Consider the following 13,051-nt stretch of genomic DNA (forward strand, 5'->3'; position numbering starts at 1 on the left):
AATAAAAAGTGCGATGTTGTCACAGCTTGGTGAAGGTAGAAAGTGACTAGAAAACATATATATGTGGGTCAGCATAAACTTGCATACATCCTACATAGAAAGTAAAATATAAAGCATGTCACCAAACAACTATCTCCAACCCATGTATTCCTGACAGGTCAGTGTACTCTCTCCAAATCAGGAACTGCATATATCCCTTAATGCAAATGGAAGCATACTCTATGCATAGAGAAACATATATAAGCACAATTATAATAATTCCTGTGAAGGAAAAAAGATGGTTTTTTTCATACAGCAATAGCATATATATCTGTATTTCAATGGTGACACAATGGTGACACAGTTCGTATGCTGTGGAAATTAAAGCAGATTATAACAATCCCATGCAGTGCATACAGCAGTCAGGATGTTCCCCAGGGTGACTTTTGTGTGTACAGGGTTGGATGGTGACTTCTGTGAACCCCCCTCGGATTGCTCACTCACCAAAGGTAGGAACCCCTGCAGGGGTATCAGGCCTATAGTCCTATACAAGGGCTTTTCTGCTCACTGCTGTTGTGTCTCTAGTGGTATCCCGGTGGGTCATACTGCGATTAATCCTCAGGCATCAAAGAAAAGAAGACTTCCATAGTGTGATAAAGTCCCAAAAAAAATTTATTTTTTAAAAAATATATGTTTAAAAATCCAAATGTTACAAAGTAAAATATAAAAAAGAATTAAAAAGAATTAAAAAACATCCAAGCGCTGTACTTCGTTCATCCCCCCCCGTGACCAATGGGGGAAGGATGATACTCAGATACTGTCTGGAATGATATCCACAATCACTGTATACAATGCAGGTACAAGTTGGGGGAAGTGACGGTCAGATGGACAAGTCTGTATTCCACCCACAAGTCTGCCAGGAAGTGATGTGAGAAGCGTAGGTCCTTCGTGCGCGCTTCTTCATCTGACGTCTTCAGCGACGGTGCTACGCTACTGCAGATGCTAGGTTTTTATTGTGTGGGGAGCGTTCACTATGTCCCGCCCCTCTCTATGCTCACAGCCAATCCCCGCTATTCATCCTAGAGAAGGCGGAGGGAGGGGGCCGGATCGGAATCCCCAATAGACACCCTAAGGTGTGTGTGTCTGTGTAAGAGTGGTGTTCAGCCGCCTGAGTGGGGATTTAAGATAAAGTGCAGACTACCTATTCCAGCTATTCCAAGGGAAGGAACTCATAATTGTCTATCCACCCCAGGGTAGTGATGTAGACACATAGTGAGAAAGCAATGACTACCCCTGGTGGTCAAGGGTGGTATGTCTTAAGTAAAATAGCACATAATCAATCCCGATCTCAAATAGATTTACAGTGATTCATAATTGCTTACTCCCTCATAAAAACATTCATATCCATTTACAAGCCAAGAATAAAAAAAAAACTAGAAAACATAAATGAAGATTACATAGAAGGTGAAAGATTACAAACAGGTAGCATCCTAGTGGGCTGGCATCAGCCCACTGTCATAGGCGGATGTACCCACATGCAGCTAAAAGTTATGATTATTGGACATAACCTTGTTCATACATATCTATAAGAATCACTTATGAGTAAATGGTATAGTGTAATCATCAAAACGTTGTATAATTAAATATACCATGTAGAAAAAGTATATGTACACAAGGACAAGGATATATATGTCCGTGTGTAAACAGTACATATATAAAGAAAAAATGGTCATTATGTATAAGGGTAACGAAAGAAAAGAAAAAAAAAAGAAAAAAGAAAAAATAATAAATGTACATATATGTGCGTTCGTGCTTAAATATAGCTGAAAAATTACATGAAAGTAAAACATAAATCTTAGTGGACTCCTAGTGTGAATGATACCTAGGCGCTACTCATTAGTACAGGTGTATAATATGTGTGAGAGCCCTATATTGTACCATACATATAACTAAATATATATATATATACATGGAAGTTAGGCCTTAAATAATAGTGAATCTTACTTTTGGTGATGCCCAGGAGCTACTCATTAGTACAAGTATATATGTGAGAGCCCTGTATTGTACCATAACCACCCATGTTACCAAGGAGTGTGTATGTCAGCCGTTGTATACTGAGGTGTGTGATGAAATAAGGAGTAACATAATAGGGAGGATTACATAACCCTCCAATAATCCATATATGAGTAGATAAGACTCCACACTGAAAAAATAAAAAGATTATAATGTGTAAGCAAAAGTATTAGAAGTAGGGTGACCCCTTATGTCCTAGACATGAGTGGTTATTACCAAATTAATGTCTGAAAAGATACAAGGCATAAATATCCCATGTATATAAGGGAAATACATCAGTAATATTATGGATTGGCAATAAAACAATTGAGATCTATATCTAGGTTGAGGCCCCTGGGAGCCAGGGACCCCAACCTATATATCCAGGCTGTTTCGTTTTGCGAAATAAGGGTGGTTTTGTTGCCTCCCCTCCAGTGTGGTTTGATGGAATCAATACCATAAAAGATTAACCCCGATGGGTCCCTATTATGCGCCTGATCAAAATGGCGCGATAAATTATGCTTAGGGAAACCCTTCTTGATATTTTTTATGTGCTCCCTTATCCTAACATATAGGGGCCGTGTGGTCCTACCCACATACTGGAGGTGGCAAGGATATTCTATAACGTATGTCACATGGGTGCTGTGGCAAGTGATCAAATTTTTTATTTTGTATTCTCTCTGGTCCACCCTAGATCTAAATGTTTCTTTTTTCCGGGGCTGCTTTTTGCTAGCCCTACAGGGTAGACATTTCTGGCATTTATAAAACCCTGTAAGATTTGGAAAGATCTGTATTTGTTTTGGAGGGTTGATGACATTGTGGACCAGGTGATCACGAAGACTAGGGGCCTTCCTATAGATAAAGTTTGGTTTGTTGGGAAGTATTTTAGATAGCACTCTATCTTCCCTAAGGATAGGCCAGTATTTTCTAAAGATATACTCTAGATTTTTGTATTGACTGTTGTATCCAGTTATAAATGCTGTGTCCATAGGTTTACCCTTATTCTGATTTTTTCTAAACAGGTTATTCCTGTCCATACCTGCTATTTTCATTTTTGTCTGTATCAGCCTTTCTTTATTATAGCCTTTTTCTTGGAATTGTTCAATCAACCTATCAGCTTGTGTTAAATAGTCCTCCAAGGTGTCGCAGTTTCTACGTATTCTTAGCATTTGTCCTTTTGGAATATTTTCCTTCCATTGTGGGTGGTGGCAGCTAGTAGTGGGAATATAGCCATTTTTATCTGTAGCCAGACGGGAGGGTAGAAGTTAATGCTTTCCAAGTTCATTGGTCTTTTTGGTGGGTATTTCTCTGGGTTCAACCCACTGATCTTGTGTTATAAAATAGGGACAGAGGTCCAATGCAGAGAGGTTGAGGTCTAGGCTGAAGTCCAGGGAGCCTGGGACCAAGAGAGAAAGTTCCCCTTGCAGAAGTGAGACATCTGGTGCCTGTAAAGGAGTGAGATAGAGAACAACGCCTGCGAGGAGCAGAAGGATGTTGCTTGTTACTACTTAGATGTAAAGTCATCAGAACTTGTGGTTCGTCCTGAACACACCAGCTGCTGGAGAATGCCTTTTTGGACTCTGTAATTACATGGACACTAATTTTGCAGGTATGCCAGGACACTACACAAGTCTGAGTTTGGGTTTGGGATGTAGGAAAATATTCTGTCTCTCAATGTTGGACTTTGTAATGCCTTTTGCACTTATTCAAGTAAAGTTTTTTAACCTTGTTCCCATCTGGTCAGAAGTTACTAAAGGGATGTGATGTAAATAACCGGCACCATTCCATGGTTCAGGTTACTAAGGTACTTGAGATATGAAGACATCAGCATGGAAGTAATGTAGTGTGAAGACACCAGTGGGTACCTGGGGTAACATATGTCTAACAAGCAGCCGGTTGGAAGCTTATGCCTGTTGCAGGTGAAATGGCCTCTAGCAGCAAGGCAGATGTTGCTCCAGCAGTCTGTCTCCCATAGCAACAGGAGCGGAGGTGCACTGCGGGGCTCACTCTGCTACTGGGGAACTGTAGTGGAAATGCTGGACAGGTGAAAATGGACAAGGCTCAACGTGTCCCTCCTAAATGCAAGTTAAGGAGAAGGTGTACCTGTCACAGGAACCCCAGATTTAACTGGAGAACAGCTATGGTGCAAGTGTAGACGGTGTACGTTCATCTCTAAATGTAGAGGCCCAACTTAAGGTCGAGTATCCCCCCCATGGCAGCCTCAGCATTGTCCCAGGACATTGATGAAAATGTCACAAGAGCAAAGGTACCTTATGTGTAGAGCAAAGTGAACCCATCACAGGTGCCTATTGTTGCCCAGAAGAACCCATCTCGGGGTAGGCCTCTCATGTGACTCTTGCTTGGCGCCCAATGAGGAGGGAAACATGGAGAATGTGACGTTCACCCTACCCTGTCTACAAGCCAAAACAATTGTGTGTTTTAGGCAGGAGGTTTTGATTAGCCCTGAGACTGTCTGGGGATTTTGGAGCCACTTGTCTCTTCTACATGAGGTAGCTCTACCCTCAGATGGCCATTGGTAGACACACTTTTTATCTGTTACCTGTGTAGATGAGTAGCCTCCATAGGGGTTCTGTTGTTTGCTCAGCCAGTTGGCAATCTCTTTAGCTGTGTCCAGATTAGGATCAGGTTGAGACATTATAGCCTGTAAGACATAGGCGGTCATCTCCACCTCTGCAGTTGCAGCTCTGTGCCAGTATGGGGTATCAGAGGATGGAGTAGACTCACGTTCCCAGTGTAGCTGTCCTTCTATAAAAGAGTAAAAAAAAAACAAAAGCTTACACTAATATAAAATAAATATATGCACATGAACAGTCTCCTAAATCAAATTGTATTTGGCCAAATTGGACAACCATATAATTTCTATGTAGCATTCTTGGACTCTCTGACACTACTGTTCTGGAGAGAGAAAGCGATCAGGTAGGTTACAAAACTTTCTCTGACTGCTGTTGTTTCCCTTTAAATAACTGTAAATGATGATGATACCCCCAAAGAAGATTCACATCTAGACCTGTAATCCACATTTATATATATCGTATTTATTGGCGTATAACACGCACCTTTATTCCCCTTAAAATCAGGGGAAAATCGGGGGTTATACGCCGATCCCTGCTGTCTCTGAGGGAAGAGGAGCGAGCGCCGCTGAATTACATAGAACCGCGATCTTTTGTGTACCCGGCGCTCCGTCACGCACAGCCACGCCTCCTGGCCCCGCATTGGGCCACTGTTCTGTCTATATAATATCAGCAGGGCCTGGAAGCGTGGCTGTGAGTGACGGAGCGCCGGGTACACAGGAGATGGCGACTCTGTAATTCAACGGTGCTCGCTCCTCCTCTTCCCTCAGAGACAGCAGGGATAATCCAACACTAGCCAGGCTGCAACGATGGGAAAGGCGAGGCTGCAGATGGGCACTGAACAGGCTGTATTGTTGGTCAATTTATAGGCTGCAGATGGGCACTGAACAGGCTGCCTTGTTGGGCATTTTAATGGCTGCAGATGGGCACTGAGCAGGGTGCATTGATGAGCTGTGACCCTAATTTTGCTTCAAAGTTCTTTATTTAAAATGTAAGTTTTTTTCCTTAAACTTCCCTCCTAAAATTGGGGTGCGCGATATACGCCTGTGCTTGTTATACGCCGATAAATACGGTAATTAGCACAAGTTTCTTAGCAAAAAAAACTTCATTAATGAAAATGTATGCTTTATTAATACCAAACACTTAAGCAAAACCCAGTAAAACCAGCAAAACACCTGGCTTGCCTCAAAATTCAGGCTTTATAGCACTACAGCACACCTGAATGGTTCTTAGTGCTGCCCTTCCCTCTCCTAGTGAAAGCTCTGCTGTACAGGGAATCATTGCAGGCTGATACTGAGTCAAATGCAAATACTAACACTAGTTGAACTTAAAAATGCATTTATTGACATTAATGTAAACCTTCATTTATTGCTGTTTTTAATATGTTCCAGGAGTTCACATTTATCAATTACTGGTTACTATGAACATTTCTTTTCTTATGCGCTTCTCCAAATGTATTTATTTATTTACATCAAATACAGGAGAAAGCAGCAGACGGAAGTCCCATGGTAGAAATACTCAATCAGTACTTACCTCCTTTCACAGCCTTTTCATCCAGTTTGTCAAATACTATTTTCCTGAACTCCATTTCTCTGCACAAAGTAAAGGTGTAGGCAAGAAGAGCCAGGGTGTATACACTGGTCACATTCACAACTTCCTTCTGCAGACAGGACACTGCGTCCCTGATCAGAGGGTCCTGGATCAGAATACAATTTTAGTATGTTATTTTGTTATTTTATTTTAATTTTTTAGAATAATATATAATCATCCAAATGTATACCAAGCTATGAAGATGCTGCATGGCTGTACAGATAGCTGATCCAAGCTAAACTCATGTGCGTGTGTACAAAAATATTTGAAATTTCCTGACTTATTCAAAAGTTAAACAACCATCTCCATAGTCCTAAAAATTGAAGTCTTAAAAGTAGTTCAACTTCCAGTATTGTCAAAGGCTATCATTTAGATTTATACCTGGAAACTGAGAAAATTATTAGATATAATGATCACTTGTAGCGAGGTCCCAGGCCTCCTTTAGTCTAATGAGAACCTCCAGAGCCTGGGACAGCTGACATCCTTCTATATAGAGTGGGTTACTAGGCATGGTGGGTGTAGTACAAGATAAGATAGATTCATGGGCGCCAGACACTTCTTGAATGCAAAGAGATTTATTTTCTCTTGAACAGAACTGTGGGAGAGAGGGTTAGGGCCAGGACATCCTTTAGTAGTTGCAATGTTAATTGGCAGACTCCGAGACTTCTACAGGTAGACAGCCATGCAAGGAAAGGCATCCAGCAAGACACCACATCTGCATGTGTAGGAGCGCTGTCTCCTATGGCAACATTCTTATAACAGTTCCTAACACAAGTTGTACTGAACTCCTTTACTTCCTCTACAATCACTTCTTGTAGATTCTCAGCCCACTGAGTTCCCAGTCTCTATCCCTAGACTTGTCACTGAATCCTGTGAGATTTTCCAATCTTCTTACTCAGTATCTTCCTCAAGCGTCACCCCCTCTTCCCTGCTGGGTTCCTGGCTTGGCACTCCAGATACTCCTCAAGCATCACCCCACTGGCTGGGTCCCTGGCTTGCCACCTGCTGAAGCGTCCTGATTCTTCACCGTCCCCGGTTGGTGAGAATACTGCTCCGGTACTTGCTTCAGCTACTCACCGTGGTCCCTGGTAATAAGGTGGTTGGTCCCTTAGTGGTAACAGCTTCCCCTCTATCTCCGAACACAACAGGCTCTCCGGCCGGCAGAACCGTTACTTCTGGTTGGACTGCAAGCCCCAATCCCAACCCTACACTGCTTTCTTGCTTCTGGATAGGCCCTCAGACAGCTTAGCAGCCAGATGTACCCAGGATAGGCCCAAACTCCATCCTAGCAGCCCGGGCAGCTCAACACATGTCCACCCAGACAGTCGTCCAGGTGGCACAGAACCCTGATCACCTGACTCCACCCAAATATATAGGTTCTCCCAGCAGACTAAGGGGCCCAAGAAAACCCCTGCCCATTGGCTGAGACACCCCATATACCTCTAATCTGTCCTTGCATCGTCCTTGTCTTATCTAATGTCACCAGATACCCGGCCACCTAGCGGCAAAAGAGAGAAGTGCAGCATTTCCAGACTTAGGGTGAAATCAATTGATCCCTAACAATTGGCCAAAACAACTATACCTGGCAGGTAAATTTATGAGCAACCCTGCCTAAACATCAGGGTGCTACACACACTTTCCAGTTTTAATACATTAACAAAGCCCAGGATTGTTGTGTTTATAATAGTTTAGGTATCAGTCAAATGTCCCCAAATCCTGTCATTTATTTTTTAATATGAAAAACAAACTGAAAGTGCTACTGGACTTGGCTGTGACTGTGGACTGTCATATCTGAACAGCTAACACTGGAAAAAAGGAGATGGTTCATGTTATGTAAGATACATTGTAGAGGTTCACTGAATAGAAATTTTAGTGCGGAAACCTAAAATGCAGGATGCACAAAAAGTGAAACCGAAGACGAAAATGATAGTTTTTACAAATATATAAATTTTTATATATAATTGCATTGTATTTGACTTTTTAATTAATATCATGAATTCAAATGAAAATGATGTTATTGTTGGCCATTATTGTCCAAAAAAAGCTCAAGAAAAATGCATCCTTTTAAATTCTATGTATGTCTTCACATTGGTCCGTTGCGCTTCAGTTGTGGTGTTAAAAATTTTGTTTGCTGCATTTTTGGTCAGTTAACCACTTCAGCCCCGGAAGGTTTTACCCCCTTCCTGACCAGAGCACTTTTTACAATTCGGCACTGCGTCGCTTTAACTGCTAATTGCGCGGTCATGCAATGCTGTACCCAAACGAAATTTGCGTCCTTTTCTTCCCACAAATAGAGCTTTCTTTTGATAGTATTTGATCACCTCTGCCGTTTTTATTTTTTGCGCTATACACGGAAAAAGACCGAAAATTTTGAAAAAAAATGATATTTTCTACTTTTTGTTCTAAAAAAAATCCAATAAACTCAATTTTAGTCATACATTTAGGCCAAAATGTATTCGGCCACATGTCTTTGGTAAAAAAAATGTCAATAAGTGTATATTTATTGGTTTGCGCAAAAGTTATAGCGTCTACAAACTAGGGTACATTTTCTGGAATTTACACAGCCTTTAATTTATGACTGCCTATGTCGTTTCTTGAGGTGCTAAAATGGCAGGGCAGTACAAAACCCCCACAAATGACCCCATTTTGGAAAGTAGACACCCCAAGGAATTTGCTGAGAGGCATGTTGAGCCCATTGAATATTCATTTTTTTTGTCCCAAGTGATTGAACAATGACAAAAAAAAAAAAAAAAAAAAAATTACAAAAAGTTGTCACTAAATGATATATTGCTCACACAGGCCATGGGCATATGTGGAATTGCACCCCAAAATACATTTAGCTGCTTCTCCTGAGTATGGGGATACCACATGTGTGGGACTTTTTGGGAGCCTAGCCGCGTACGGGGCCCCGAAAACCAATCACTGCCTTCAGGATTTCTAAGGGCGTACATTTTTGATTTTACTCCTCACTACCTATCACAGTTTTGAAGGCCATAAAATGCCCAGATGACATAAAACCCCCCCAAATGACCCCATTTTGGAAAGTAGACACCCCAAGCTATTTGCTTTGAGGCATGTTGAGTCCATGGAATGTTTTATATTTTGACACAAGTTGCGGGAAAGTGACAAATTTTTTTTTTTTTTTTTTTTTTGCACAAAGTTGTCACTAAATGATATATTGCTCACACAGGCCATGGGCATATGTGGAATTGCACCCCAAAATACATTTAGCTGCTTCTCCTGAGTATGGGGATACCACATGTGTGGGACTTTTTGGGAGCCTAGCCGCGTACGGGGCCCCGAAAACCAAGCACTGCCTTCAGGATTTCTAAGGGCGTACATTTTTGATTTTACTCCTCACTGCCTATCACAGTTTCGGAGGCCATGGAATGCCCAGGTGGCACAAACCCCCCCCAAATGACCCCATTTTGGAAAGTAGACACCCCAAGCTATTTGCTGAGAGGCATGGTGAGTATTTTGCAGCTCTCATTTGTTTTTGAAAATAAAGAAAGACGAGAAAAAAAATTTTTTTTTTTTCTTTTTTCAATTTTCAAAACTTTGTGACAAAAAGTGAGGTCTGCAAAATACTCACTATACCTCTCATCAAATAGCTTGGGGTGTCTACTTTCCAAAATGGGGTCATTTGGGGGGTTTTTTTGCCACCTGGGCATTCCATGGCCTCCGAAACTGTGATAGGCAGTGAAGAGTGAAATCAAAAATTTACGGCCTTAGAAAGCCTGAAGGCGGTGCTTGGTTTTCGGGGTCCCGTACGCGGCTAGGCTCCCAAAAAGTCTCACACATGTGGTATCCCCATACTCAGGAGAAGCAGCAGAATGTATTTTGGGGTGTAATTTCACATATTCCCATGGCATGTTTGAGCAATATATCATTTAGTGACAACTTTGCGCAAAAAAAAATAAAAAAAATAAAAAATTGTCTCTTTCCCGCAACTTGTGTCACAATATAAATTATTCCATGGACTCAACATGACTCTCAGCAAATAGCTTGGGGTGTCTACTTTCCAAAATGGGGTCATTTGGGGGGGTTTTGAACTGTCCTGGCATTTTATGCACAACATCTAGAAGCTTATGTCACACATCACCCACACTTCTAACCACTTGAAGACAAAGCCCTTTCTGACACTTATTGTTTACATAAAAAAATAATTTTTTTTTGCAAGAAAATTACTTTGAACCCCCAAACATTATATATTTTTTTTAAAGCAAATGCCCTACAGATTAAAATGGTGGGTGTTTCATTTTTTTTTTTCACACAGTATTTGCGCAGCGATTTTTCAAACGCATTTTTTGGGGAAAAAACACACTTTTTTACATTTTAATGCACTAAAACACACTATATTGCCCAAATGTTTGATGAAATAAAAAAGATGATCTTAGGCCGAGTACATGGATACCAAACATGACATGCTTTAAAATTGCGCACAAACGTGCAGTGGCGACAAACTAAATACATTTTTAAAAGCCTTTAAAAGCCTTTACAGGTTACCACTTTAGATTTACAGAGGAGGTCTACTGCTAAACTTACTGCCCTCGATCTGACCTTCGCGGCGATACCTCACATGCATGGTGCAATTGCTGTTTACATTTGACGCCAGACCGACGCTTGCGTTCGCCTTAGCGCGAGAGCAGGGGGGACAGGGGTGCTTTTTTTTTTTTTTTTTTTTTTTTCTTTATTATTATTATTTTTTTATCTTATTTTTAAACTGTTCCTTTCATTTTTTTTTTTTTTAATCATTTTTATTGTTATCTCAGGGAATGTAAATATCCCCTATCATAGCAATAGGTAGTGACAGGTACTCTTTTTTGCAAAAATTGGGGTCTATTAGACCCTAGATTTCTCCTCTGCCCTCAAAGCATCTGACCACACCAAGATCGGTGTGATAAAATGTTTTCCCAATTTCCCAATGGCGCTGTTTACATCCGGCGAAATCTAAGTCATAAAATGCTCGTAGCTTCCGGTTTCTTAGGCCATAGAGATGTTTGGAGCCACTCTGGTCTCTGATCAGCTCTATGGTCAGCTGGCTGAATCACCGGCTGCATTTTCAGGTTCCCTGTTGAGACAGGAGAGCCAGAGAAAAACACGGAAGACGTTGGGGGGGAGGGGCATTCCCTCCCACTGCTTGTAAAAGCAGTCTAGAGGCTAATTAGCCGCTAGGATTGCTTTTACATGAAAGCCGACCGCTGGCTGAAAAGAATGATACCAAGATGATACCTAAACCTGCAGGCATCATTCTGGTATAACCACTCAAAGTCGTGAATGGCGTACCTGAAGACAAAAAAATGGTTAACAATAAAGCACAGTAAACGGTAAGGTATAAAAAATTGCATACCTGAAAAGCAAACATGATAAAACATAATAACAATAAAACATTGCAGAATAGAATACAGTAAAAAAAAACAGAACAATAGAGAGAGAATAGAGAGAGAGAGAACAATAAAACGACAACTATTTTTTTTTATTTTATATTTTTGTATGTGTTTTTTTTTTTTTTTTTTTTTTACACTTTTTTTTGTAACTAACTTTTATAACTGTAACCGGTTCCAGGTTCGGGTCTCTCAAAATGCGATGGCATCTTGGGAGACCCTGTGAAAGTGTGCCTAGTCTGTGCAATGCTGTACCCTACGCTAATACTCAACTAGTGAATGGTAGCGTTCAAAACATTCACCAATGCAAAGACCAGGATTGTCAGGACAGGAGGGACAATAATAGAGGGTGTCACGCCTATATCCGCGCTTGCTGCAGACACAACATCTTTTTTGGGGGGGTTCGTTGGGTAGGGGTACTCGGGAGGACATAAAGAAAATGCCTCTCATGCAGCCGACTGCATTTGGTTGGGGATGTGAATGGGGGAAGTACGGGCGCTGCAGAAGTGGTGGGTTCCCAATTAGGATTGGCGAATGCAGCAGGAAGGGCACTATGGGCATGACGGGTCTGTGTTTGTCTTCTTGGTGGCAGCGGGACACTATTTGTGCTTGCCACCTCACCAGCTTGAACTGCACTTATGGGACTCGCCACGTCACCAAGTGTTACTGCAGTGCTGGTTTGACTACGACCGGGGTGTACTAGGCCGCTGGTGCTTGCCAGTTCACCAAAACGCTACCAAAAAAACTGTTAGCGATCTCAGGGATCAGGCCTGACTCTGCGAACGCTGCAGTTATGCGTTTAGTGTTTTGTAAGTGACAGTGATCGATCGATACTGCACTTGGGTGGGCTGGGCTGGGCCGGGCGGAGGGGCAAAACGCAGGTGCTAGCAGGTATCTGGGCTGATCCCGCTAACACTGCGTTTGTGGGAACCCTAAACTGCTGGGGACGCTAGTATAGATCTGATCGGATCAGATATTGATCCGATCAGATACTATACCACTAAGGGAGGCGTATGCTGCGTGCGTGGGTGTTAGCGGTACTGGCGCTAACCTGACACTGCTTGGGGCTGGTGCTTGCCAGTTCACCAAAACGCTACCAAAAAAACTGTTAGCGATCGCAGGGATCAGGCCTGACTCTGCGAACGCTGCAGTTATGCGTTTAGTGTTTTGTAAGTGACAGTGATCGATCGATACTGCACTTGGGTGGGCTGGGCTGGGCCGGGCGGAGGGGCAAAACGCAGGTGCTAGCAGGTATCTGGGCTGATCCCGCTAACACTGCGTTTTTGGGAACCCTAAACTGCTGGGGACGCTAGTATAGATCTGATCGGATCAGATATTGATCCGTACAGATACTATACCACTAAGGGAGGCGCATGCTGCGTGCGTGGGTGTTAGCGGTACTGGCGCTAATCTGACGCTGCCTGGGGCGACGCATATCACCGCCGGGCGATCAGG

The 13,051-nt window shown here is 42.2% G+C and overlaps 1 protein-coding gene across 3 annotated transcripts in view; it reads right to left on the reverse strand.

Moving 5' to 3' along the window:
- LOC141105649 (alpha-2-macroglobulin-like protein 1) overlaps positions 1–13,051 on the reverse strand; it is a 583,128-nt gene that overhangs the window by 295,662 nt on the left and 274,415 nt on the right. For all 3 annotated transcript variants that reach the window (XM_073595625.1, XM_073595627.1, XM_073595626.1), the window contains exons 28-29: positions 6,156–6,318; positions 4,592–4,797 (exon numbers count right to left, since the gene is read on the reverse strand). In XM_073595625.1, the coding sequence (XP_073451726.1) occupies positions 4,592–4,797; positions 6,156–6,318 (369 nt within the window). The remainder of the gene's footprint in view (positions 1–4,591; positions 4,798–6,155; positions 6,319–13,051) is intronic.

Source organism: Aquarana catesbeiana, linkage group LG08, assembly GCF_042186555.1.
Source record: "Aquarana catesbeiana isolate 2022-GZ linkage group LG08, ASM4218655v1, whole genome shotgun sequence".
NCBI lineage: Eukaryota > Metazoa > Chordata > Amphibia > Anura > Ranidae > Aquarana > Aquarana catesbeiana.